The sequence below is a fragment of the Oncorhynchus kisutch genome, linkage group LG21, assembly GCF_002021735.2.
Source record: "Oncorhynchus kisutch isolate 150728-3 linkage group LG21, Okis_V2, whole genome shotgun sequence".
NCBI classification, from domain to species: Eukaryota; Metazoa; Chordata; class Actinopteri; order Salmoniformes; family Salmonidae; genus Oncorhynchus; species Oncorhynchus kisutch.
Window position 1 is genome coordinate 19,422,125 of NC_034194.2, and position 25,417 is coordinate 19,447,541.

Genomic DNA, 25,417 nt, shown 5'->3' on the forward strand with positions numbered 1-25,417 from the left:
TGCTTTATAATATTGTAGGGGATTTCAAACTTTCTAAAACGTACATGTGAGTTATGAAATCTGTAATGCTTATTTAGTAAATGTAAATGTAGTAAATTGTGAACAAGAGGCAAATGTGATGTGTTGATTACCTGCTCAAACTTCTGCTTCCAAGCAAGAGAGGACACAAGTTTTCCAGTTCCAGGTTGATACATAGCAGCCATCGTGTAGGTTTCTGTGTTCTTCCTCTGCTTGGATCGGAGCAGGGCCAGAGTAGCCTTGGTGCTGAGGCTGAGAGGGTTGGGGTTGTAGGAGCTGACGCACCAGGAGCCGTAGACAGAAGTCAGGGGAGTCGTCTGAGCGTTGTTAGGCTTGGTGTAATTCAGGAAGCACCAACTGACACTGGTTGCCGTGCGAAGACTGGGGAACTGAAAGAACTGCTGAACGTCTGCCAGATCTGTGAGCAGCAGAGTGCTTCCAGCAGCGCCCCCACTCTGATTGGCAGCCAGCTGCACCAGCATGTTGACAGGGATCTTGCTGCCCATGGGAGGCTTGGCCTCCTCTGGAGTGTCACTGGAGGAGACCATGGACTGTGGGCTGGAGCTAGCCTCTGGGGTGAAGGAGTCGTCAACATCCAGCTCCTCTGGGGACTCTCTGCCACCAGGGGTGTCCATCACAATTTGCAGAGGGGGAGTGAAGCTGTCAGCTGGTGGCACATCGGGTATGTGAGGTGCGTTGGAACGCACTGGGATTTGGGTGGAAGGGAAGTCTGCTGGTGGGGAGGAGGACATCCTCTCCTGATCATCCATTGAACCCTCACTCTTTAGAGATGCATGCTTTGGTAACTTGACGCTGTCCTTCGAAGCACTCAGCTCGACAGCGCTCAGCTCTTTTACAATCTGACCGTACATCTTCTCCTCCTTGACCCGTTTCTGCTGTTTGGTCTCTATAAAGAGTTCCAGGCTACTGGCTGGTGATAACATCCGCTTGCTTCCCCCGATACTGGAGGACGCATCCGTGGTGGAGATGGTTCTCGATGTCAACGACAGCGGAATTCCCGTGTTTAGTCTCCCATGTTCAGTGTTCAGATCTGGAACTTTCCAGAGTGGATAACGTGGAGTTCCCTCAGGCTGACCAATTATCTGAGATAAGTTTAAGCAAACTCTGTGCTTTGAAACACTGCCGCCTGTGAGTGAATTGGATGATGCATTCTCTGAGCATATGACTCTTGCTGAATAAGCGCTCTGGCTGTGGTTAGTTAAGAGCTGTGAAACACTTGTGTACATAACACTTCCGTAAGATGGCACGTGAGTCTGTATCCTAACGGGGATTAGCATACCTGGGAGTGATGGCTGTGATCCTGCATTCTGAGTGGCGAAGATTGGCTGGACCTGTTGCAGGAGCATTTTACTCTCGGTGAGGGCCACTTTAGACGGTGGAGAGCTGTAATGCTGGGCCTGGGGGGAGACTCTGGAGGGATACTGGTAGTTCTGACTGATAGCACCGTCAGCCTTAATGTCACACTGCTCCTGGATCTGCTGTAGCTGATGATGAGGTGGGTGGGATTTCTGGAGCATGTGCGGTATACTAGGCTGTCTGATATGTAGTTTCTGTAACTGGTGTGGCTGGAAAGCCAGATGTTGCTTGTGTCTCTGTGTTGACTCCGGATGCCAGAACAGGCCGGGCTGAAATGGCAGGAAAGGCAGTGAAGCCAAGCTGCTCTGGAGTGAGGAGTATTGCATGGCTTCCTGGCTGATGAGCTCATGACTTGGATGCTCTACCTCTGATGACTGTTGACTTGGCAGACAAGATGACTTCTGGAACAGTGTTGGGTCTTCCTGGTTGTCCTCACTAATTCTCTGTTGCAGAAGATGATAAGGTGACCCTCTCTTGGGTCTTGCTACTTCGCTGGCTGATGCACCATGAGAACCTTGAGAGGATGGGGGGCTCTGCCAAGATAAAGGTCCATGGTCTGAGTGCTCTTGCTTGATGGTCATTTCGAGACCACCTTGATCATGCACCACTGTCTCAGGGTAAACGCTAAGGGATGCCTGCCTTACTAGGTAGCCCCTTCTCCGTTCTTTCATGGCTGATGCACTGGAGTAAATCTCTCCCTGTCTGGATGATGTTGAGAGACTGCCATAGTCAAAGGACTTGCTACGGATCTCTGGGATCTCGGTGGCCAGAGCACAGGGAGCCTGTTCGGATGAGGATCGTCGCATCTCCCTCTGCTGGTGATGGCCGGGGATGGTGAGAGAGTTGCCACTGTACTCAGACTGCTTGCCAAAGTCATCCTGCTTGGTCGGTGACACAGACTTCAGGATTTCTTCCTTGTCAAAGGACATAGAGAAGTTGGAGCTGTGGGACAGGTTGCTTTCCTGGCTTGGGCTCCTGGACAGGCTGGTGCAAGACTCAAAGCTGGAATCCCCAGAGGAGTGCTCCAAGTCTGCCAAACGCAGACGCTTCTTTTTAGGAGGCAGCTTCTCCGTAGGGAGCTGGGACAGTGTCTCACTCCTCTGGGGCCACTGGAATTCTTCAACGTGCTTCTCCGGCTCCTTGGTCGGTACATCAGGCTCTTTCTCAGGTTTATCTGGCTCCTCCGTCACCCTGATCTCAGGCACTTGGATGTTAGGCTGCCGCACCAGTTTGGGGGGCATGTGACAGGGCTGGTTGGGTGAAGCTAAATCACTGTTGCTCTGCTGCTCCATGCTCTCAGACCTCAGGATAGAGTCCGGGCTCTGCACATCTTCTGTGTTTTCTGTATCTGACTGCTCTGAATATTGGCTAGAGGATTTGTCTTGCAGGTAGGCTGGGTGCTCGAAGGACTCTGACTTCTCGAAGGAGTTTGGCCTACTGAGTGAGTTTGTGTGCTGAATGACAGAGATAACGTTGCCAGTTGCCTTTCTGTCAGAGTCTGGGACTAGCACTACATCCTCTGAGCACATACTACTACAGCATGTTTCAAAACTGTCTGATTGGCTATGTGCATTGTACATGGATCCTATGGATCCTTTCCCAGTAGGTATTGCCCTTGAACCTACTTGACTACCTTGTTTTGAATCATAATCCCCAACCATATCTACTGAGCCACTACTGTCATACTGGCCTGGGCCATCCTCCTCGTCCCCTACACTCTTTTCCTTCCTGCGTTTACGAGTGGCAATCTCTGTCATTCCCACTTTAGTACCATAAGGGCTGTATGCTGTATGCTCTGGCACCACAGGACTACGCTCCCCTAGCTTTAAAACCACAAATGGGGCTGTGTTCTTGGGAATGTGTCCATAGGTTTCAGATTCGCCATGCCCTTCATGTACTGAATGCTCAAAAGCTGCCTGTCTCCTAAGCCTCCTAAGACCGGCAGCACCCGGGTAGAAGACATCATCAGAGGTCATCATCTCGTCGAAGGAGTGGCTCACTCTTATCCCCGGTGGGACGTTGAGGTTGGTCGGGGAGGATGTTGGCATTGAGTTACTCCTAATGAGTGGCCCTGAATCAGGAGCCTCTAATAGACCTGTGTTGCTTTGGCAAGGGCTTGTGGGATACTGCTTAGGGTCAACACCTGCTAGTAGATGCGCTTCACTGTTATCATTACGGAAGAATATATGATCTTCAGATATCTTCCCCATGATTAGGTTAGTGTCTTGGCCAACAGTGGCCATGCCTACTGCAATGGATTGTCTCGATCTAGGAGAGTTAGGTTTGTAATACCAAGTCCGACCAAACATGATCTCCTCGTAGGACTTTGCGTTTGTGTTGGGAGGGCTGATCTGTTGCTCCGCACTCTCTGAAAGAGAGAAGTAGCCGGAATCTGTGCTGCCTTTGCTGTGTGGACTCAGAAGGTTCAGGGACTGCTGGGACTGCTGGTCTGAGTCCTGTGATCCCTTCCTATCTGTCAGTTTCAGAGCCAGTCTCTGTTTTATAGTAGGAGAGTCATCCACGCGGCTCACCTGTGAGCTGATGTGAGAAGCCTTGAGTTCCATGAATGGGGGGCACTCCATTGCTGTTGGTGGGATCCCTTGTTTTGGGACAATTAGGATAGGCACTTTCATGGATGCCATAGCTAGTTCCTCAGCTGAGTCAGCATATGCCGGCTCCCCACCCTTCTCCATGGTGCTTTTGTCCATTTCAAATGATATCTGGGGGATGGGGCTGACTTTGTCCATAAACATAGAGACCTCTGCCGTCTCCTCGTCGGTGTCCGTGCTCTGTTCACCGTCTGAGTGTACATCTGTCTCTCCCACTGAGGACGCTTGATCCATGTCTGTGCGTGAAGCTGCCAGTTCGGAGAATGGGACTAGTCCTGCTTTGATGGCATGGGCATGAGATTTTCGGTGTTTGTACAAATTACTCTTGGTTTTAAAGGAGAACCCGCAGGGGACACAAGGGTAGGGGCGTTCCCCAGTGTGTGAACGAATGTGCTTCTTCAGCACGCTGGGTTTCGCACAAGCCCTTCCACAGTAGTGGCAGATGTACTTTCCTGGCTTCTTGGGTTTCTGCTCCTTCTTGTATCCCTCCTCTGGCAGCTCCGGCCCTGATTTGGAATACTGGCCAAAAGAACTGGGTAAACTGGGAGATTTCTGACGAGAGAAAACTCCATGGGCACGGGAGTGTCCAGGGAATATGTCGTCGGATGGGAGCTGTCCAGCGAAAGGCCAGGCATGGGCCTCCAGACCAGGCTGTGGCTTGGCTCCGGACAGGAAGCGCTCTTGCATGGGCTGCTGTGGGTACTGTTGTGGTAACTGGTAGGAGTAAGTACGGGGGAAAGCCTGTGTGTATTGACTGTCTTGATGCGGCTGACCCATTGCAGTTGATAACATCTTCCCAGAGCCATACTTTTGTGCTGAGCCAGTAATATTGCTGCCACTGGCACCACTTTGCAGGCTTTCGCGATGCGAGTGTCTTTTTCCCTCCGGGTCAGCGAAAGTGCTTCTTTTTGTGACAGCTGAGGGCTCGGAGACCCACTTCCTTTGTAGCTTCTCCCGTGGCTCCTTGGTGGATTTTTGACCAGAAGCGGATTCATGTGGCTCCATTGTCCAACTATACTTCCTTTGGGTTTCTCAAAGGTCAAATGTCAGATGCTGTAGTTCTCAAATAAAGGGGCCTTCCATTGCTGAAGTCGTTTTGGGTTGTTCTACATTTGAGTCACAAAGATCCTCTATAGTGGGCATCAGAACACTTTCTTTCTGTCAAGCATACTGTAAACTTGCGAACTTGCATCAGCCCTTCAATTTTCTTTTTGTTTATTAAATGTATCAAGACCTTTGAGTGATCTGAAAATTCAAACAGAACATGAATAAATTCCATGTACTGTGAAACAAAACGTGGTTTTAAAAATCATGATTCGGTATAAAATATCTATTACTGAACACTTACCAGTCTGAAAAAAAAAGGTTTTGTTGATATCCCTCCTTTTACAACTTCCAAGAGAATCTTTATGTACGACCTGGAGAGAGGAGAGGGAAACAATTCAATGATTGAAACAAAGCATTTACTGTGAAGTCAGTTAATAACTTATGTCTCTATGATTTTCCTCCATTTTCAAAAAATGAATCGCAGTTCAGTCATCTACAGTTGAAGTCGAAAGCTTACATAAACTTTGCCAAATACATTTAAACTCAGTTTTTCACAATTCCTGACATTTAATCCTTGTAAAAATTCCCTGTCATAGGTCAGATATGATCAACACTTTATTTTAAGAATGTGAAATGTCAGAATAATTGCAGAGAGAATTATTTATTTAAGCTTTTATTTCTTTCATCACATTCCCAGTGGGTCAGAAATTCACATACACTCAATTAGTATTTGGTAGCATTGCCTTTAAATTGTTTAACTTGGGTCAAACGTTTCGGGTAGCCTTCCACAAGCTTCCCAAAACAAGTTGGGTGAATTTTGGCCCATTCTCCTGACAGAGCTTGTGTAACTGAGTCAGGTTTGTAGGCCTCCTCGTTCGCACACCCTTTTTCAGTTCTGCCCACACATTTTCTATAGGATTGAGGTCAGGGCCTTGTGATGGCCACTTCAATACCTTGAATTTGCTGTCCTCAAGCCATTTTGCCACAACTTTGGAAGTATGCTTGGGGTCATTGTCCATTTGGAAGACTCATTTACAACCAAGCTTTAACTTCCTGACTGATGTCTTGAGATGTTGATTCAATATATCCACATCATTTTCCTTCCTCTTGCAGCAAAGCACCCCCCCCCCACAACATGATGCTGCCATCCCCGTGCTTCACGGTTGGGATGGTGTTCTTTGGCTCCCCCTTTTTCCTCCAAACATAACGATGGTCATTTTGGCCAAACAGTTCTATTTTTGTTTCATCAGACCACAGGACATTGCTACAAAAAGTACGATCTTTGTTCCCATGTGCAGTTGCAAACCGTAGTCTGGCTTTTTTTATGGTGGTTTTGGAGCAGTGGCTTCTTCCTTGCCGAGCGGCCTTTCAGGTTATGTCGATATAGGACTCGTTTTACTGTGGATATTGATACTTTTGTACCGGTTTCCTCCAGCATCTTCACAAGGACCTTTGCTGTTGCTCTGGGATTGATTTTCACTTTTCGCACCAAAGTACGTTCATCTCTAGGAGACAGAAGGCGTCTCCTTCCTGAGCGGTATGACGGCTGCGTGGTCCCATGGTGTTCCTACTTGCGTACTATTGTTTGTACAGATGGACGTGGTACCTTCAGGCGTTTGGAAATTGCTCCCAAGGATGAACCAGACTTGTGGAGGTCTACAATTTTCTTTCCTGGGGTCTTGGATGATTTCTTCTGATTTTCCCATGATGTCAAACAAAGAGGCACTGAGTTTGAAGGTAGGCCTTGAAATACATCCACAGGTACACCTCCAATTGACTCAAATGATGTCAATTAGCCTACCAGAAGCTTCTAAAGCCATGACATCATTTTCTGGCATTTTCCAAGCTGTTTAAAGGCACAGTCAACTAGTGTATGTAAACTTCTGACCCACTGGAATTGTGATACAGTGAATTATAAGTGAAATAATCTGTCTGTAAACAATTGTTGGAAAAATTACTTGTGTCATGCACAAAGTAATGTCCTAACCGACTTGCCAAAACTATAGTTTATTAACAAGACATTTACGGAGAGGTTGAAAAACAAGTTTTAATGACTCCAACCTAAGTGTATGTAAACTTCCGACTTCAACTGTATATTCTCATGTACAGTGGCATGCAGTACAAGGAGTACAGTGCTAAACTAGATTGAGGTTAAAATATTGCGAATGAGTGTGATTGGGCCACCCACCCCCTCGTGCTTACAGTGAGTCATCAGTAACAACTAGGCCCACGCAGTTCCTAAAAAGACACAAAAAAGTACAAATAGCCGGCCAAATGGAGGTGACGTAAGACATCATATGTGCGTGGGCGTCCAAAGGGCAAGTCGTAAAGGAACTACAAGCACTAGCATTTTTCTTTTCGCTGGCCTCTGATGTTTACTTTCTATACATACACATACTGCAATGCCTAGTGAACACAGAAGCTACAAATAAACTTGCATTCGTTTGTGATTCTATTTCAGAGTGCTACCGTACAGAAACCACACCAACAGTTGAATATAGAATGAATCCAGTGTCTGAGACTAACACGCTGAACATGTAAGTCTCTGCCGTGATTTTCTTGATTTCATTTTTTCTCTCTGATTGCGACACACACACACACACACACACACACACACACACACACACACACACACACACACACACACACACACACACACACACACACACACACAAGGCCCCTTTGCTCTGGCGCTACTGGGGTAGGAGCATGGAAGCTATGTGACACGGGTGTCTTAAGGCCAATGTGAGAGATAAAAATATCCCAGTCGAAAACACTGGTATTTTTAGCACCTGAAACATGAACTTCTCGTCAGTTTTTGTTTTCTTCCGTGCTGTTACACAAAAAGAATGTGTGCAAACAACAGAACAAAGTCATAGGCGCTCAGAATAAGTGGTTGGATGGAGGTTTGGTACCGGCCAGATATCCTTTCTTATTGACCAACGATAAATACCACCTGCGATCCTGTTCAAAAAAACTGTACATGTACATGTTTCAATTAAACTCAAAGCCAAATGTGTATGTGAAAACACAGCCAGATGTTGCTATGTTTAGAGAGATTGGAAGATACAGAATGCAGTATCAATTGCAACACACCTGTATCAACAGGTGTTGCATACCAACCTCATGAAATGTTCTCGATTGTCAGCTTTGTAAAGATAACGTAGTTACAGAGAGAAACATTCTGAGAGGAATAATAACTCATCCTAGCCTATTCACACAATACGCACTCCGTATTTGGTGAAAAAGTGTCAGCTGATGAGCCTTATGAAGCCAGAGAAAACATATCACTGAGTGGAAAAGAGCCATCTTTCTAAGCTGGAGTCAGTTTCATATATCACACTTAATGGTGGCCAGGTTGGTGCACCCCTCTCCTCTTCCCTTCTCCCCCCTCCATGTTTGGGCGCATCTCCTTCCATGAATCCATCTGTCTAGTATCTCTTGTTATCAGTACAGATCCGCTACCATGGTGCCCGAAGTTCTCTAAAATCTTTCTTTTAGGACATACAGTTCAGTAGGCATCTGCACAAAACCATTAATGAATTATTCTCTGCCGTGTTGCATAAGGTTATCATTGTTCAAGTCAAAGAAAAACTATTGAATGGGTTATATAAAGTGTTTTCATCCTAACTAAAACGCCGTCCTATTTTCTGACTGAGTGTGGGTGGGAATATTCTTTGGCATCATTTTTAAGTGGAGTACCTGGAGGAAGTGTGCGTGGGACACACAGAGGCAGAGTGTGCTAGGGACACCTCGCTCTATAGAGACGGACCACATTCTCAAAGATATAAACAGAAACACTCCACTGGATGATTCAAGCATTTTATGTAACATCTCCACAGTCTAACAGTAGTTCATCTGATAGGAGGCCCCACTGCCAAAAACTGATGGACCATGATGAGGCGGACATTCCCCCCCCCAGTAAGTCCCCCCCCCCCCCCCCCCCCCCCCCCAAGCATTACAGTACATATATCTCCATCAACACCCTCCTCCCCAGAGGTATACATAAAGTGTGGGTATAAGCCATGTTAGCTTCTATATTTGGGCTCTCTTTTCATGGGGAGAACATTACGGTGATAGAGAGCCTCTGCCCACCTCGGGCCTAGTTCTGGTTTCTGGCTGGAGATCTATGGGGAGTGGGGGATAAGCTGGTAGCCTGGGGCCGTACCAGGCCCTACACACTGACGAACATCTCCATTGTGACTGGGGAAAGAGCAAACCTTAAAGAGGCCCTTTCACTCAATCAAAATACATCCTCTTTCCAATGCAGGGATTAGGTATTTAAGGCTGGCAGATTCAAGAGAGAGGATTAGAAAATGTTTGGTTATTTTGTGTGACAATGAGTGATGTGTAGTTATCCTTAAACCATTTGGACAGCCAAGATGCCACATACCAATTTGAAGTGCTTGGAATTCCTTTCAACACTGAAATAAAGAATAGAGTGAATCCCGTTTTCTTTTCCCATAAAATAACAACATCTGAAGTTAACAATGAACCATGACGCCATATCTCTCACTGTCCAACCAAAAGTTATTTGCAGGACACGAGCACTTTAAATAAATAAATACAATTGTTGGAATAACATTTTAAAAAACAGACCTGGAAAATATCTCCGTTGCCAAACTATGTTCTTTAAATATTTGGAGTCATAGTCTTTGACACTGCTATTATCGACTGATGTTTTAGACCTATCAGTATTACATAGTCACTCCAATAAACAGCTAAAGGTAATTAAATCAACCTCATCTAGTTTCAGTTCCATCTCTATTACAGAGGGTAGTACACACGGTTCTGTTGGTCTAAGCAAATTGACATCTGCAATTATACCTGAGTAATTCCTGTAGAAACAAAGGCCAGTCGCATGGGTAGCTGCCTGTGTGTTTTGGGTATCTCCTAAACCACAGGGCCATTCGATCAGCACAGTGGCCTAATTCAGTGGCCTGTCTGTGGGGTTGACCGTGACACATCCGCCAGTGTGTTTTCAAAGCTCCGGTTACCCCTTTTGTTTGTCCTCCTGGTGACATCACGTTCACAGCAGTGATGTAGGCAGGCACGCACACACACACACACACACACACACACACAGGCCGTTTCTTATTTCCCTGAACGGAAACCGGCACAGTTTCTTGTACTTTCCAGGGCAGACTCTGAATAATTCAAATCATTGCTAATTGTTTCCATTCAGTAATTACAGAGTTTATGGTAACAAAGTCCTGCCTAGAAGTGCATCATGGTCAGTGCCTCAGCCTCAGGGGGCCTAATGAGACCCCCAACCGAGACCCTTGTTTATTTATCTGTGTTTGTTTGTTAGAAACACACACATATCTGCATACAAGTTTTATACCTTTCTCTGTGTCTTCCCTTACAGTGGGAATGAGAGGGGAGCTGGGTCAGTTTGCTGGGGTCTTTGTTCCAGCTATTCCAGCTCATTGGGGATGGAAGCAACGTTAAAAGCTCCAACTGGCTTTATCAACTGGCTAGCTAGGGGAAAATCTGAAAGGGTTCTGAAAATAGATTGAAGCAAGGCTCCTATAATAAAGTATTATGTGTTTTAGGGGCGTCTGGATCAACGCGCCTTTCACCTGAACTGTGTCAGGGAGTTATTCACAATGCAATGTTGAAGAATCCCTCTGTTCTCAAATGGACTGCATGCACAGAATACACAACATATTTTTTTGGACTATTGAAAGGACTGAGTGAAATGTATTAATTCTGCAGTCTTGACACACTTCTCTACTCTATTCAGTTGCAGGTTCATCTGTGCCTCTCAATGTAACATGGGCAACAAAAGTAGCTTGTTTGTCTTTTCCAGTCTGTATCGTGTATAAAAAAATACACATATTGTAAAATATGAATAGAATGGAATAAAAACTAAATAATATGCAATAAATATACACCTAGAAAATATTCCTGAATCTTATTGAAATCCCAGAAATAACTATTTTCATCTTCAGACTTATACCACCAATAGTTTGCGTCTTGACAGCCTGAGAGATTCACCATTTGCACAGCCAGCAGGTTTTGTGGTGTGATTTTATCCCCTGTAAGCAGGTTCTGTGGATGCATCACCCAGTCCGTTCGCAAGTCAGCCCCCGGGAGTGTCATATTGACTCCTCATTAGGAGCCCAAAGATGAAGCACAGCCTGGAGCTGGGAGAGACTGCAGCCGGGAGATACTGCAGTCTGGAGACTGTGGAGAGACAACACGCAACAGGTTGAGAGAGGGGGGGAGAGAGAGAGACCATCCATTGCTCAAACCAGGTCAAGGTGGTCAGCAGAGCCAGTGCCCTCACAGAGCAATACTAAAATTACAACTACAATGTATAGTGCATCATACACATTTATAGAATGGTGAGTGTATGTGCAATGCGTATGGCATGATGGGATGGATATTTATTTTTGGGACAAACTCCAGCAACACATGAGAAAAGTAAAGAACAGTACTGGTAAAACTACAAGGCACATGATTCAGACAAGAATCATATCTTGACAGTCATACATCCTTTCATACATCCTGTCATACATCCAGTCATACATCCTGTCATACATCCTGTCATACATCCAGTCATACATCCTGTCATACATCCAGTCATACATCCAGTCATACATCCTGTCATACATCCAGTCATACATCCTGTCATACATCCTGTCATACATCCAGTCATACATCCAGTCATACATCCTGTCATACATCCTGTCATACATCCAGTCATACATCCTGTCATACATCCAGTCATACATCCTGTCATACATCCTGTCATACATCCTGTCATACATCCAGTCATACATCCTGTCATACATCCAGTCATACATCCTGTCATACATCCTGTCATACATCCAGTCATACATCCTGTCATACATCCAGTCATACATCCTGTCATACATCCAGTCATACATCCTGTCATACATCCTGTCATATATCCTGTCATACATCCAGTCATACATCCTGTCATACATCTTGTCATACTCAGGTCTACATTTCAAGCAGAAAGTACGAGGTACAGCTAGGCATAAGATGAGAGGTGGTATTTTTAACATGGTGGGTGTGTGTGTAGTGAGTAGTGAAAAGAGAGAGTTGGGCTCTGTGTGGGTGAGAGGCCTTGGCTACAGCCTCATTGAGACAGGGTGAGGTGAGGAGTGTGGGTGACAGTTCCTGTGTGGGAAGAACAAGCCTGAATGCCATGTTGCAGGGTTACCATGCTGATGAATTGAAATTATGAAAGGAGCTGGTTGCACAACCCAGCTAGGCGGTTGGTCGGTCGCTCTGCTCGGCCACCTCTTCTCGCCGTCGGTGTGAGAGCTCAAGTGAGAAGACGGGTGTTCACTAGGCATAGCATACTACTCCTTAAGCCGAGGTGTTCACTAGGCATAGCAAACCACACTTTAAGCTGAGGCGTTCACTAGGAATAGCAAACCGCACTTTAAGCTGAGGCGTTCACTAGGCATAGCATACCACACCTTAAGCTGAGGCGTTCACTAGGCATAGCATACCACACCTTAAGCTGAGGCGTTCACTAGGCATAGCATACCACACCTTAAGCTGAGGCGTTCACTAGGCATAGCATACCACACCTTAAGCTGAGGCGTTCACTAGGCATAGCATACCACACCTTAAGCTGAGGCGTTCACTAGGCATAGCATACCACACCTTAAGCTGAGGCGTTCACTAGGCATAGCATACCACACCTTAAGCTGAGGCGTTCACTAGGCATAGCATACCACACCTTAAGCTGAGGCGTTCACTAGGCATAGCATACCACACCTTAAGCTGAGGCGTTCACTAGGCATAGCATACCACACCTTAAGCTGAGGCGTTCACTAGGCATAGCAAACCACACTTTAAGCTGAGGCGTTCACTAGGCATAGCATACCACACCTTAAACTGAGGCGTTCACTAGGCATAGCATATCACACCTTAAGCTGAGGCGTTCACTAGGCATAGCAAACCACACTTTAAGCTGAGGCGTTCACTAGGCATAGCATACCACACCTTAAACTGAGGCGTTCACTAGGCATAGCATATCACACCTTAAGCTGAGGCGTTCACTAGGCATAGCATACCACACCTTAAGCTGAGGCGTTCACTAGGCATAGCATACCACACCTTAAACTGAGGCGTTCACTAGGCATAGCATATCACACCTTAAACTGAGGCGTTCACTAGGCATAGCATACCACACCTTAAGCTGAGGCGTTCACTAGGCATAGCATACCACACCTTAAACTGAGGCGTTCACTAGGCATAGCATACCACACCTTAAGCTGAGGCGTTCACTAGGCATAGCCATGCAATAGCACAAGCAATAATGGCAGTAGTTACACGTCTCCCGCTGACAGGCAGGTGGAATGTATTACTTTTATTTGCATTTGTTGTTATGAGATATGGCAAAAACATTTGGCATTGAATGGGGAAACATAATCCATCAAATTATAAACATATTGATGTTACAAAAATGGACTAATCTGGGCACTGGGTTGTCTCTTAACAAATCGCTGTGTCACAAATCTCGACTGGGTCGTGCCATGGGTATCAGCCCCATGCCTGATGATGTTCCTGCTGATTGTGATGAATGTTATCTGCTCTTCCAAGAATGCTGGGCCATTATGGGAGGCGTAACCTACGAGCGGCGGTAATAAACAGAATCTCTCTCGGCTGTGCGGAGGTATACAGTCTGGCACTCAGTCCAACAGCACACACATCGCCTCACAGACAGTTGCCCCAGAGACACTGTTTGGCTGTTCACTCATTTGTTTATGGGCTTTTGATCGATGCGTCCATCCAGATCCTCTTAATCAGTTTCTGATCTGGTTTCTCCCTGGTTCTCTCCAAGAAGACAATCACATTCAGAGATTCAGAGTGTTTAATAGTCACGGGTTCAGGGGTTTCAGGTGTGATTGCAGGCTACAGTGAAAATCTTCAGCTCCACATTAGTCATTAGTCAGTTGTTCAGGCTCCACATTAGTCAGTTATAGAGACCAGGAGCAGAGCTGTCTGTTGGTGTTGGGTAAAGGCCCAGTACAGAGGAGATCCAGCTCATAATCAACCCTCTCCAGAGACTCAGAGTCCAGCATAATATGTTTAAAAGTATTGCTTGGTTGTAAGTACAGACGATGCTAAAGGGTATGTGTACAGTGTGACTTGTTTGGCCATGCCACCAGCCCAGCGCCTCATCTTGAAGATGAATTAGCCCAGAACAGTCTGTGGACTTTGGACAGGGTTGATGGGGAACAGGGGGTGACATCATTTCCCCCAGACAAGCCAGTCCATGAGCCTGAGTGTGAGTGGAGACACACACACACACACACACACACACACACACGCATGCACGCACACACTCTCCTTCTCTCTCTCCCTCTTTCTCCCTTTCTTTCTCCGTCTTTCAGTCTCTGTCCCTCTCTCTCTCCTCCTCTCTCAGTGAGAGGCCCATCATGGGGTGCAGGAAGACTCCAGTGGTCTGAGCATAGCGCCTGGGGTGTTGAGCCAAAAGACCGGGCCCCACAGGCTGAGAGCCATTTAGAGAGGGAGAAACAGATCCTTTCAACATGAGGTCATGCTTAATACAACTGACACTCTGGCGGCCCCGCCAGTGTCCCCAGCCTGATATACAGTTACCAATGAAACAAGTGGCCAGACGGACACAGACAAAGCGGAGAGGGTGTAAGTGCCGCCATGCTAAGGACCTGGGGAGGCTAGGTTGAGGGTTGAGGGCAGGGAGGGAGGGAGGGAGGGAGGGGAGTGCGGTACTGTGGGACTCTCTGGCAGACCGACTGTGGGACAAAGCCGGGTAATTACACCAGGCCTCAGTAATTGAAAACGGCATAGATAAAAACCCATCTCCCTGTGTCTGTGTACAAGCCCTCTGCTCCAACAGGCTGCCTGCTGCAATGCTGGAAAGAGCAACAAAATAAGAGTCGGCAGCAGCATGCTTCCTGGTTGGATTTATGATTATTTCCTGGAGGTGGTAACGGCTAAACATGCATGCTGTGTGCACAGTGGGATAAACCATGTGACCCAGATCTTACTCTTTATGTTGTAGTAGGTGCAGTTATGTGATTTCTCCAGCTAAGCAGCAGAACTAACTATCCCTAGTTTATTCATGCTCCACAGCTGTAGCCGTTTAATGTACATGTTTCCATTTAGCGCTGGATGAAACACATCAAATCCCCCCTATGGAAGGAAAGAGAGGGAGAATAAAAATAAATAAATAAAAGGGCTTCATGTTGGTTTTAATTGTCTATGGAAAGACGGTCATATTTTCCACCGGGTAAGCTTGAAAAATTACCTTCATTACATTTTCCACAACATTTTGCAGAAATGTCAGGAAGCAGCTGTAGAGGTACTGATTAATTGTCTTTCTCACTGGTTCCCCCACTTACAACACCGATCCCCCCGTCTTTGCACCGACATTAGAACTTCATGAGGCTAAACTTTAGAGCAACAGAAAATAGGCGACGCTAACTTTTGAAACCACATAACCGTAGGAAAGAAGGCTGCTTCAGTACGGACATCTCAGCTGTGGCTATCTTGGATGGAGGACTAACACAGGCTTAACTAAGCCTGGAAGGCAGCATCCACTACCCCTCCATGCCCCCCCCCCTTCCTCCCTCATACAGATCCCTCCCAGCGCTCAGAGTTTGGGTATTATATTCACCACACACCATGTGGACACAACCAATGTATCAAACAGGGTGTTGTACTACGGCGCTGGGGAACTCCAGTGGAACAGTATACCTCATAACTTCCAAATATTTTGCAACTAGTTTCTAAAAAGAGAAGAGGAAGGCAAAACAAGAAGGGGATCGTCTGGAGGATGTGATCCTGTAGGACTGGTGGAGGAGGAGGAGGAGAAGCTCAAACATCTGCCACCAATGTGCCTCCCTGCCTGCATGGTGCAACCAGGGCCTCCCTCCTAGACCAAATAAACGACTCTCGTCACTGTCCAAGGTTAACAGCCCCCGCTTACGGCGGGTAAACAGACAGGACCCACTGACACCGCCTACCATGGAAAACCCAGGAAAGTGCTAATACTCCGTAGTTCAGACTTGTTGGAAACGTACACATCAGGGATGTCTAGCACAAATGTCACCAGCTCCACAGTCAACGTGTTTCGGAGTGAATGGACAAACGGTGTGTGTAGTCAAATGGGTTTCCCTTCCCTGAAGAAATAGCTAGCTGCACCACGGAGACATTTGGAGTTGATTCAGGTTAGCCCGACACGGCAGCAAAGAGAGGGTCTTCCATCGGCGAGAGGAGAGGTTTGAGCTGGAGGAGGGATGACAGATGGAGCGTGATGAAAAGTGACAGAATCATTTAGACCATTACATGGCCAGTCAGTTGGGAGTGTGGCTGTCACAGATCGAGAGGATGTTTTAGACCTGGAACAGCAGGGTCGTCTCACGACTGACCCGATAAACACAGCCATAATCAATTGTGCATAAACAAACACAATCCTATCTGCTTCCTGGTGGTACTGCAAAGTCCCAATGCTAGAAATCGAAAACAAGGCTGAATCATGATATTCTTCAGTATTTATACTTACCTATTGAACAGCCAGTAAATCATGAGCAGTATTTTTTATCACCTTTATCAAGAGTCAACCACAACCCATAGATCAGATAGCATCAGGCCTGTCTTTTATATCCCATCTGCTAGCATGCAGCTAAAGCTAACACTCACCCCTTTCCAGATGTGAGGCTCACTGAGACAAGGTGTCTGTTCCTAACACTCCAATTATTTCCACCCTAAACGCACGCACTCCTGACTCTTGTGTGGAATGTGTGTGTGTGTGTTTGTACACTCACCTGCGTGATCTCAGGGGACTTGAGTGGTGATTGAGCCTGGCACTGTTTAGGGTTCTTCAGTCTGCTTTGGGGCAAGGTAGGGGGGTTGGGGGGGATCACTGGGTCAGGCTCGTGGGAGGGGGGCAAGAGGGGGGTCCGAGGTCAGGATGACCCCTTGGTAGGGGTGAGGAGACGACACAGACCACTGGAAAGAAACAACAAGAAGAAGACCATTTAGACACGTCCCACAACAATAGAAACCTGCCATAAAAAAATCCAATAGACTGATTTTGAATGGGGCAATAAATCAAACCAAAATTAGCATTGCTCTATCAATCTGCTTTTTTAATTTAACTAAATGTTTCAGTGCTCTGGGTTGACTCCATATAGTTAACGGCACTCCTGACAAAATGTTTTATAGAGATAGATCATAATTCATCGGATCTGAAAGGTACAGTATGGTGCACATACAGGAACAGGCAAAATGGTTACATTGCCTGTTAAAGCCTTTTCAATAGAGCTAGCTATGCCCAGTCTCTTTCTACCCTACATATCTCCCTCTGTTAGGAGAGGTCGAATTGATGCTCTCCTTTCCGACCTGACAAATTAGACCAATCTTATCTGCGTAAAAGAGGAGTGGTCATAATTAGGTTGGTTGTTAATCTAACGGACAGTGAGAAAGAATTAGATCTTTTTTTCTTATCATCCACCCAGAAAACGCCAGCATGAAACTCTGCTCGATCCATTCATAACCTCCTCAGCCGTGCTGACAAATCACAGATATTACATCAATAGAGACCCAGAGAGCCAAGGTCAATGACATATAGCAGAGGCGGTACTCTCTCTCACTCTCGTTCTTTCTCTCTCCTTTTCTTTCTTTCTCTCTCTCTCTCTTCTTTGTCCCCCCTCTCTTCTTTATGCCTCCCCCCCTATTTAATTCTATGGCCGTGCTAAGGCCCTGACCCTCGGCCCACTGGCTGGGTCTGCTGCATGAAGAATATCACTGTGGTTTCGCAATAAGAGGGACTCCTCCCTGATTAAATACAGTACAGTATGGTCACAGTAATCTGTGACCATACTCTCTCATTCGCTCACTCTCTCTCTGAGAATCAGGCAGACAGAGTAAGCTTTTCCAGATCAGAGGGTAGAGAGCCCCCCCCCCCTCCAGTAAGGTAGAATACTAAACCACTCTGTCTGACCTAGGGCTGCAGGGGAGGGGAACTCTGAGGCAAGATAATCCAGAATATTTCCACGGAGTTGCATCATAATCTGCAGTATGACTCTCTCAGCAACAAAAGAGCATAGGCTAGCTTACATCTAGCCATGTTGAATGCCATGCTCCCCTCCAACGCAGGATTCCACCAGAAACTAAAATAAAGACAAACTATCCTCTCTTTCACACAATGTAATTCAAGGTCCAAAAATGACAGTACTTCTACTAATCGGATTGATATGCCTAATGTACCACCCCAAACTGTTTGAATGCAGTGTCTGGACGACGACACGGATAATATACAGTTGGTGTAATGACTCTCGTTTGTAGAAGGAGACCATGGCGCAGCGTGGTCGGCGTACATCGTATTTTTATTGATGACACCGAAACAAAAAAATAAAGACAACAAAAAAAACGAAAGCGCACAGTTCTGTCAGGCTCAGATACTAAACAGAAAACAAGATCCCACAAAACCCCAAAGGAAAAGTACAACTTATATATGATCCCCAATCAGAGACAACAATAGACAGCTGCCTCTGATTGGGAACCACACACACACACGGCCAAAAACAAAGAAATAGAAAACATAGACTTTCCCACCCGAGTCACACCCTGACCTAACCAAACATAGAAAATAATTAGGATCTCTAAGGTCAGGGCGTGACAGTTGGCTGAGTTCTCTGTGCATCGGCAGGACCCCAAGATTAGGGGTGGGTGTGTGTGTCTATTTGTCAGTAACGGCAGGTGCGCGTTGTCTATTATTACGGAAGTCTCAAGATTTTGTTCGCCTGAGTTAGAGTACCCCATGATAAACTGTAGACCACACTTTTCATGTATATTTTTCGTAGCCGTCTATCTACCACCACAAACCGATGCTGGCACTAAGACCACACTGGTTAAGGCCATAAGCAAATAAGAAAATGCTCATCCAGAGGCGGCGCTCCAAACTCTAGACCACCTTTACTCCACACACAGAGACGTGTACAAAGCTCTCCCTCGCCCTCCTGTTTTTCTAGCACAGACTGGAATAGGTTCCGGGATTCATCCAATGGCATTGAGGAGTATACCACCTCAGTCACCGGCTTTATCAATAAGTGCATCGACAACGTCCTCCCCACAGTTACTGTACGTACATATCCCAACCAGAAGCCATGAATTACAGGCAACATCCCCACCGAGCTAAAGGCTAGATCTGCTGCAGTCATGGAGAGGGACGCTTACAAGAAATCCTGGTACGCCCTCAGACGAACCATCAAACAGGCAAAGCGTAAATACCTTACTAAGACTGAATCCTACTACACCGGCTCTGACGCTCTGACATGGCAGGGCTTGCAAACTATTACAGACTACAAAGCAAAACCCAACCGCGTGCTGTCCAGTAACGCGAGCCTACCAGATGAGCTAAATGCATTTTATGCTAGTTTCGAGGCAAGCAACATTGAAGCATGCATGAGAGCACCAGCTGTTCCGGATGACTGTGTGATCGTGCTCTCCTTAGCCGATGTGAGCAAGACCTTTAAACTGGTCAACATTCACAAGGCCACGGGGCCAGGTGGATTACCAGGACATGCAGTCATGGCATGACCAACTGGTGTCATCACTGACATTTTCAACCTCTCAACTGAGTCTGTACTACCTACAAGTTTCAAACAGATCACCATAGTCGCTGTGCCCAAGAAAACCAAGGTAACCTGCCTAAATGACTACTGCCCCATAGCACTCACGTCGGTAGCCATGAAGTGTTTTGAAAGGCTGGTCATTGCTCACATCAACACCATCATCCCAGAAACCCTAGACCCACTCCAATTCGCATACCGCCCCAACAGATCCACAGATGACGCAATCTCAATCGCACTCCACACTGCCCTTTCCCACCTAGACAAAATGATCACCTATGTGAGAATGCTGTTCATTGACTACAGCTCAGCGTTCAACACCATAGTGCCCACAAAGCTCATAACGAAGCTAAGGACCCTGGGACTAAACACCTCCCTCTGCAACTGGATCCTGGACTTCCTGACGGACCGCCCCCAGGTGTTAAGGGTAGGCAACAACACATCTGCCACGCTGATCTTCAACAGGGGGGTCCCTCAAGGGTGCGTGCTTAGTCCCCTCATGTACTCCCTGTTCCCCTAAGACTGCGTGGACCAAACACCATCATTAAGTTTGCCGACGACACAACAGTGGTAGGCCTGATCACCAACAATGATGAGACAGCCTATAGGGGGAGGTCAGAGACCTGGCAGTGTGATGCCAGGACAACAACCTCTCCCTTAATGTGAGCAAGACAAAGAAGCTGATTGTGTACTACAGGAACCGGTTGCATCACCGCCTGATATGGCAACTTCTCTGCATCCGACCGTAAAGCGCTACAGAGGGTAGTGCATATGGCCCAGTTCATCACTGGGGCCAAGCTTCCTGCCATCCAGGAACTATATACCAGGCGGTGTCAGAAGAAGGCCCACATTTTTTCCAAAAACTCCAGTCACCCAAGTCATAGACTGTTCTCTCTTCTACCGCACGGCAAGCTGTACCGGAGTGCCAAGTCTAGGTCCATAAGGCTCATTAACAGCTTCTACCCCCAAGCTGAACAATTAATCAAATGGCCACCAGACTATTTACATTGACCCCCCCCCCTCCTTTGTTTTTACACTGCTGCTACTCGCTGTTATTTATCTTTGCATAATCACTTTACCCTACCTACATGTACAAATTACCTCGATAAACCTGTACCCCTGCACATTGACTCAAGGTAACTCATTGTTATTTTATTGTGTTACTTTTTATTTTATATTTAACTTTAGTTTTTATTTAGTAAATATTGTCTTCACTCTATTTCTTTCACTGCATTGTTGTCTGTGCCCAATAATATTTGTACCATGTTTTGTGTCGCTACCATGTTGTTGTGATGTTGTAAAGCTACCATGTTGTTGTCATGTGTTGCTGCCTTGCTATGTTGTTGTCTTTAGGTCTCTCTTTATGTAGTGTTGTCTCTCTTGTTGTGATGTGTGTTTTGTCCTATATTTATATATATTTTCTCTCCATAAAGGAAGCCTATTGTCTTTTGGTAGGCCGTCATTGTAAATAATAATTTATTCTTAACAGACTTCCCTAGTTAGATAAAGGAAAAAATAAATCAAATAAAGAATAGTTGTTTAAGGGCTTGTAAGTAAGCATTTCACGGTAAGGTCTACATCTGTTTGTTGTATTCGGCATGTGAAAAATACAATTTTGATTTGATCGCATTTGGCCCTACAGAACTTACTCAAAGGTTGCTGCTAGAACTACAAAATGAAGGCCATACCTGCCTCCATAAAACGTTGATCAAAACATGCTTGATAAGGTCCCTCAAATCATTTGACATTTCCATCCAGTTTGAAAACACCATAACATAACTACAGAAATAACTGGTGGGAACTATTCTGTCTCTCTCAACGCTGAAGGTTAGGATAGAATACAAAGCTTTTTTTTTCAAAAAGCCAAGTCTCTTGCCAAGTCTGAGCTAGCCGCACATTTCCACCACATACCAAACCCACGGGTTGTAGCTATACAGAACATAGATGAATCCTCTTTTGAGGAGAAGTGGGCCATTTGTTTCAATATGGGCCTGTTGGCAGCCTGTTGGCAGCCTGTTGGCAGCCTGTTGGCAGCCGGAGAGCAGGAGTTCCTCTGAGAGAAGCTGGAGTAAACGCTGTGATTATTGACTTCTAGTGGGCGATCACAGCTCTTCTATTTTATCTCTAAGAATCACTACCGGGGCTTGTGAATGACGCGCACGTACATGGCACCCATTACTCAATGCTGGGATAAATCTGGGAGAGGTCCATTCTCATTTCTGGAGCACGTAAGAGGAATTTAGATGACAAATACTGTAGAGAGGCTCAAATAAATACTCATCACTGCAACAAACTGGCAAATAACAGTAAGTTCTCCAGTAAACTCGGCATTTGTTGATGATTAGTCATAAAACAGTTTGAGGAAATATGAAATGTCCTCTTTCCTAAAAAGGGAGCACTGACTGGAAATTGGAAACAAAAAAAGCAGTCCCTCTTTTAGAATTAGAGAACTTCCAGTTCCACACACACTTTCCTATCCATTGGCCTTCCTGAGATAATCACTCAAAACAAGTTCCATGTTTATCCTGTATGTTCCGCAGTCCAAAAATACCCCCAGCATTATCCGTGCACTAATTCATCCTCCCTCCTGCCTACTGCAGAGGTGCTGTCGGAAAGCCGTCACAGCCACACTCATTATTATTGTCTCAGTCTCAATTGGATTACAAGGCATGAGCATTTAATACAACACACATTATGGTACTTTCTAATCTTAATCCCTCTTTCCATTTCTCCAAAACATCAAAAAATCCTGCCACGCTCATCTGTGTAGCAGCACTGTAGCAGCAGAGCGTTGGCACATGGCATGGTCGGATACACCACAAAGACAACAGCACTCTGAACGTAACAGCCCTCTTACGTAACCCCTCGATTGATTCTTAAACACTTTCATGTTCTATTTAAAGTACTGCTGTTACTCAACAGAAGATACAAAGTGCATTGTTTGGCTAAGGTATACGACAGGAAAACGTATGTGACAAACTGAAGAAGGCAGAGCCTGAAAAAAACAAACACTGGATGGCACTGTGTTAATCTATAGCAACCAAGGCCAATGTTTACAGTAATTCCCTTACAAAACAGTGCCTGACAACCATTGTCTCTGTTTAAACTGAAGAGATCTGAACTGGGTGCTAGGTGGAGATGAAAAGACCCTCCTGATCCCACAACATTATTCAGCTGATAAAAATGTAATGTGTAGTAATACAGGAGAGTTAGTGGGATCATTGGAAGTGGCATTAAGAAGCTAAATGTATCACAGTGTGGGGTACCCTCAGGCCACCGGGCCTGTCATCACCTCCTGCCCTGCTCCCCCTCCTCACCCTAATCCCTGCCCCTGCCAACGGGTCTGAAACCATGGAAACAGACGAGCGCCCTGTCAGGTGCACCTGCATCGGCCTGACACCTCCTCTGCCCTAGACGACAAACTCCCCCCTCGACCCTCCTCTTTTATCCTCCTCTCTCTTTCTCTCCCCTCCCTCCTCCATTTTCTCTCCTCTCTTCTCCTTCTCTCCAGCCCAGAAACAGCCAGCCCTCCACAGCATGTTGCTTCAGCCGAAGTCCTATTCACCAGGGCAACCAGGGCAGCCGGCCTCCCTAACACGACTGAGATCCCATAATGAAGGGCCAATTAAGGCCATATAATGGGCTGAAGTGGCAGGGAGGCAGGGGGACAAAGCACCCACCGCCCACGCCTCGCCACGTGCCCCTCTGACACATTTCTCTGGCATCAGTCACGGCCTCACATGTCTGCCGCGTCGCCCTTCACTCGGAGAGAATAGCAGAGCCCCGCAAAAAACACAAAAAAACCCACTGCCTACAAATATGCTGCTGGGGGAACAAGGCCCCCTGTGTGAGCGTGTCCTGTTTCAGTACCCTCTTTCTCTTTCTCTCCCTCACCCTTTCTCTCTCTCCCTTTTCCCCCTCCCTCCCTCCCTCCTTTGGCCATCTAAACTAGTCTGGGTGCTGGAGGATGAGGATCATCTCTCTCTTAATATCTCTCATTTAAAGTCACACGTCTGTCTTCCATAATTAATCAAAGTCGTCTTAATAAATATGCCTAAACTCCTGTTTCTGCTTTAATTAGTCTCGTAGCCAGGGGCGTTACATAGAGACAATGCAATTACCGTATACTTAATGGGGACACTTAAACATTTATGGGAGGAAACTGAAAAGTACATTTGAAGAATGGCACAATGGACAAAAAGGGGGCAGGATTCAACCCTGTTCCTGTGTTAGAGGTGATGAGGGGAGAACAGAAAGAGAGGGGCTCCACGCTCCAGCACAAAAACACATCAGAGGGTTCTGTTGTTTTTCTCTCCCCCTCTCCAGCTGCACATCCCGCCTCCCCTCCTCCCTCCTGTCCACCACTCCAATCCCCAAGTCTGTTCTTGACAGGTCAGGCCTGATGGAAAGCACAGCACTGAAGAATGAGTAGTACATCAGCGTGGAATTCAGAGAATAGCTGCGGTCATGACATCAGCGTCACACTTTCTTTCAAGTGGGGGCTCTGAGCGCTCCCCTGACAGCTGAGGTCGAGTGTCGTGTTACTCTTCACAAGAGCCGGGAAATCGGCCTAAGTGGATTTCATGATGGCGTCGGCAGCCATCTTTCATTTGAGTGGGCTTGACGCTGGTGTTTGTTCTGCGGTGAAGTCAAAAGGAGAGAAGGATCTCTCTGTGTGCTGCTGGACAACAGACAAACGTCTGATCTCGGAGGGAGCTGGTTGGTTGGCCAGGCCTACACATGGATTCCTCCACTCTGAGGTCTTGTCAAGACTGCGGTTTCAATACAATATCTCCTGTGTGTGTGTGTGTGTGTGTGTGTGTGTGTGTGTGTGTGTGTGTGTGTGTGTGTGTGTGTGTGTGTGTGTGTGTGTGTGTGTGCATTCCTGAGAGTAAAGAATAACACATCACTTTCCTTTCAACAGCCTTAATACATTCACAGAACCTCAGATCCCATAGCCTTCAGACAGACAGTTTCCCCTAAACGAATCAACAACAATAGTTCAAAGCCTCAATACTAGTTACACTAACTAACACCACTGTGTGAAACCCCAGAGAGGCTCCAGAAGCAGACCAGACCCAGGAAACAATCAGGGTCCGGGAGCCAGACTTCAGCAGGTGTTGCAGAGAGAGCTGGGCCACTGGGCCGCTGCTCTGTAATCAGCGTGTTGGGAGACAGGATTTGGGCTGAACCAAAATGGGAACCGCATGGCCTTTAATGGGCATTAATCACACAGTGAACTCAGCGCTCACTGCTGGGCAAGAGAGAGAGCGACATGCATGTCCACGCAGCATCCGGGAACAGATAATCAGTGTCATTTTCTCAACCAAATAACGTCTCCAAATCACTGTGTCTTTCTGTGGCTGTGATGGAGGGGGGGGGGGGGGGGGGGGGGGGGGGGGTCATGTTTCGACACACTCACACTAACACAGGCCCCAGACAGCGTCACGCCATCAGAGGTGTGGGTGGGGTGAGCTGACGGCCCAATGACACCCACTATGGTTGTCATGTCCAAAACAAAGGAATGAGAGTCCGTTCCCACCCTCCCTCTCCTCACTAGATCTCTCGTTGTCCCTCTGGGGGCTGTGAGGTTACCAGGTTCAGTGGGATCTGTTAGGGGTGAGTCCACGTACCCACTCCCCCTCTGTCTGTCTGTGTCATCCGCCTCCCCCCCCCCGAAAAACAACCTAGCCACGCCATGATAACTAGCCTGGGCTGCCTGTGAGTCTCAGCAGCAGCAGCAATAGCAGCCGGCAT

General features: G+C 46.6%; 1 protein-coding gene across 3 annotated transcripts in view; it reads right to left on the reverse strand.

Moving 5' to 3' along the window:
• LOC109866129 (transcription factor HIVEP2) overlaps nucleotides 1-25,417 on the reverse strand; it is a 96,420-nt gene that overhangs the window by 11,650 nt on the left and 59,353 nt on the right. For all 3 annotated transcript variants that reach the window (XM_031800605.1, XM_020454672.2, XM_020454674.2), the window contains 3 exons: nucleotides 16,853-17,036; nucleotides 5,353-5,422; nucleotides 132-5,249 (listed from right to left, as the gene is read on the reverse strand). In XM_031800605.1, coding sequence (XP_031656465.1) covers nucleotides 132-5,009 — 4,878 coding nt within the window. In that variant the 5' untranslated portion in view covers nucleotides 5,010-5,249; nucleotides 5,353-5,422; nucleotides 16,853-17,036. The remainder of the gene's footprint in view (nucleotides 1-131; nucleotides 5,250-5,352; nucleotides 5,423-16,852; nucleotides 17,037-25,417) is intronic.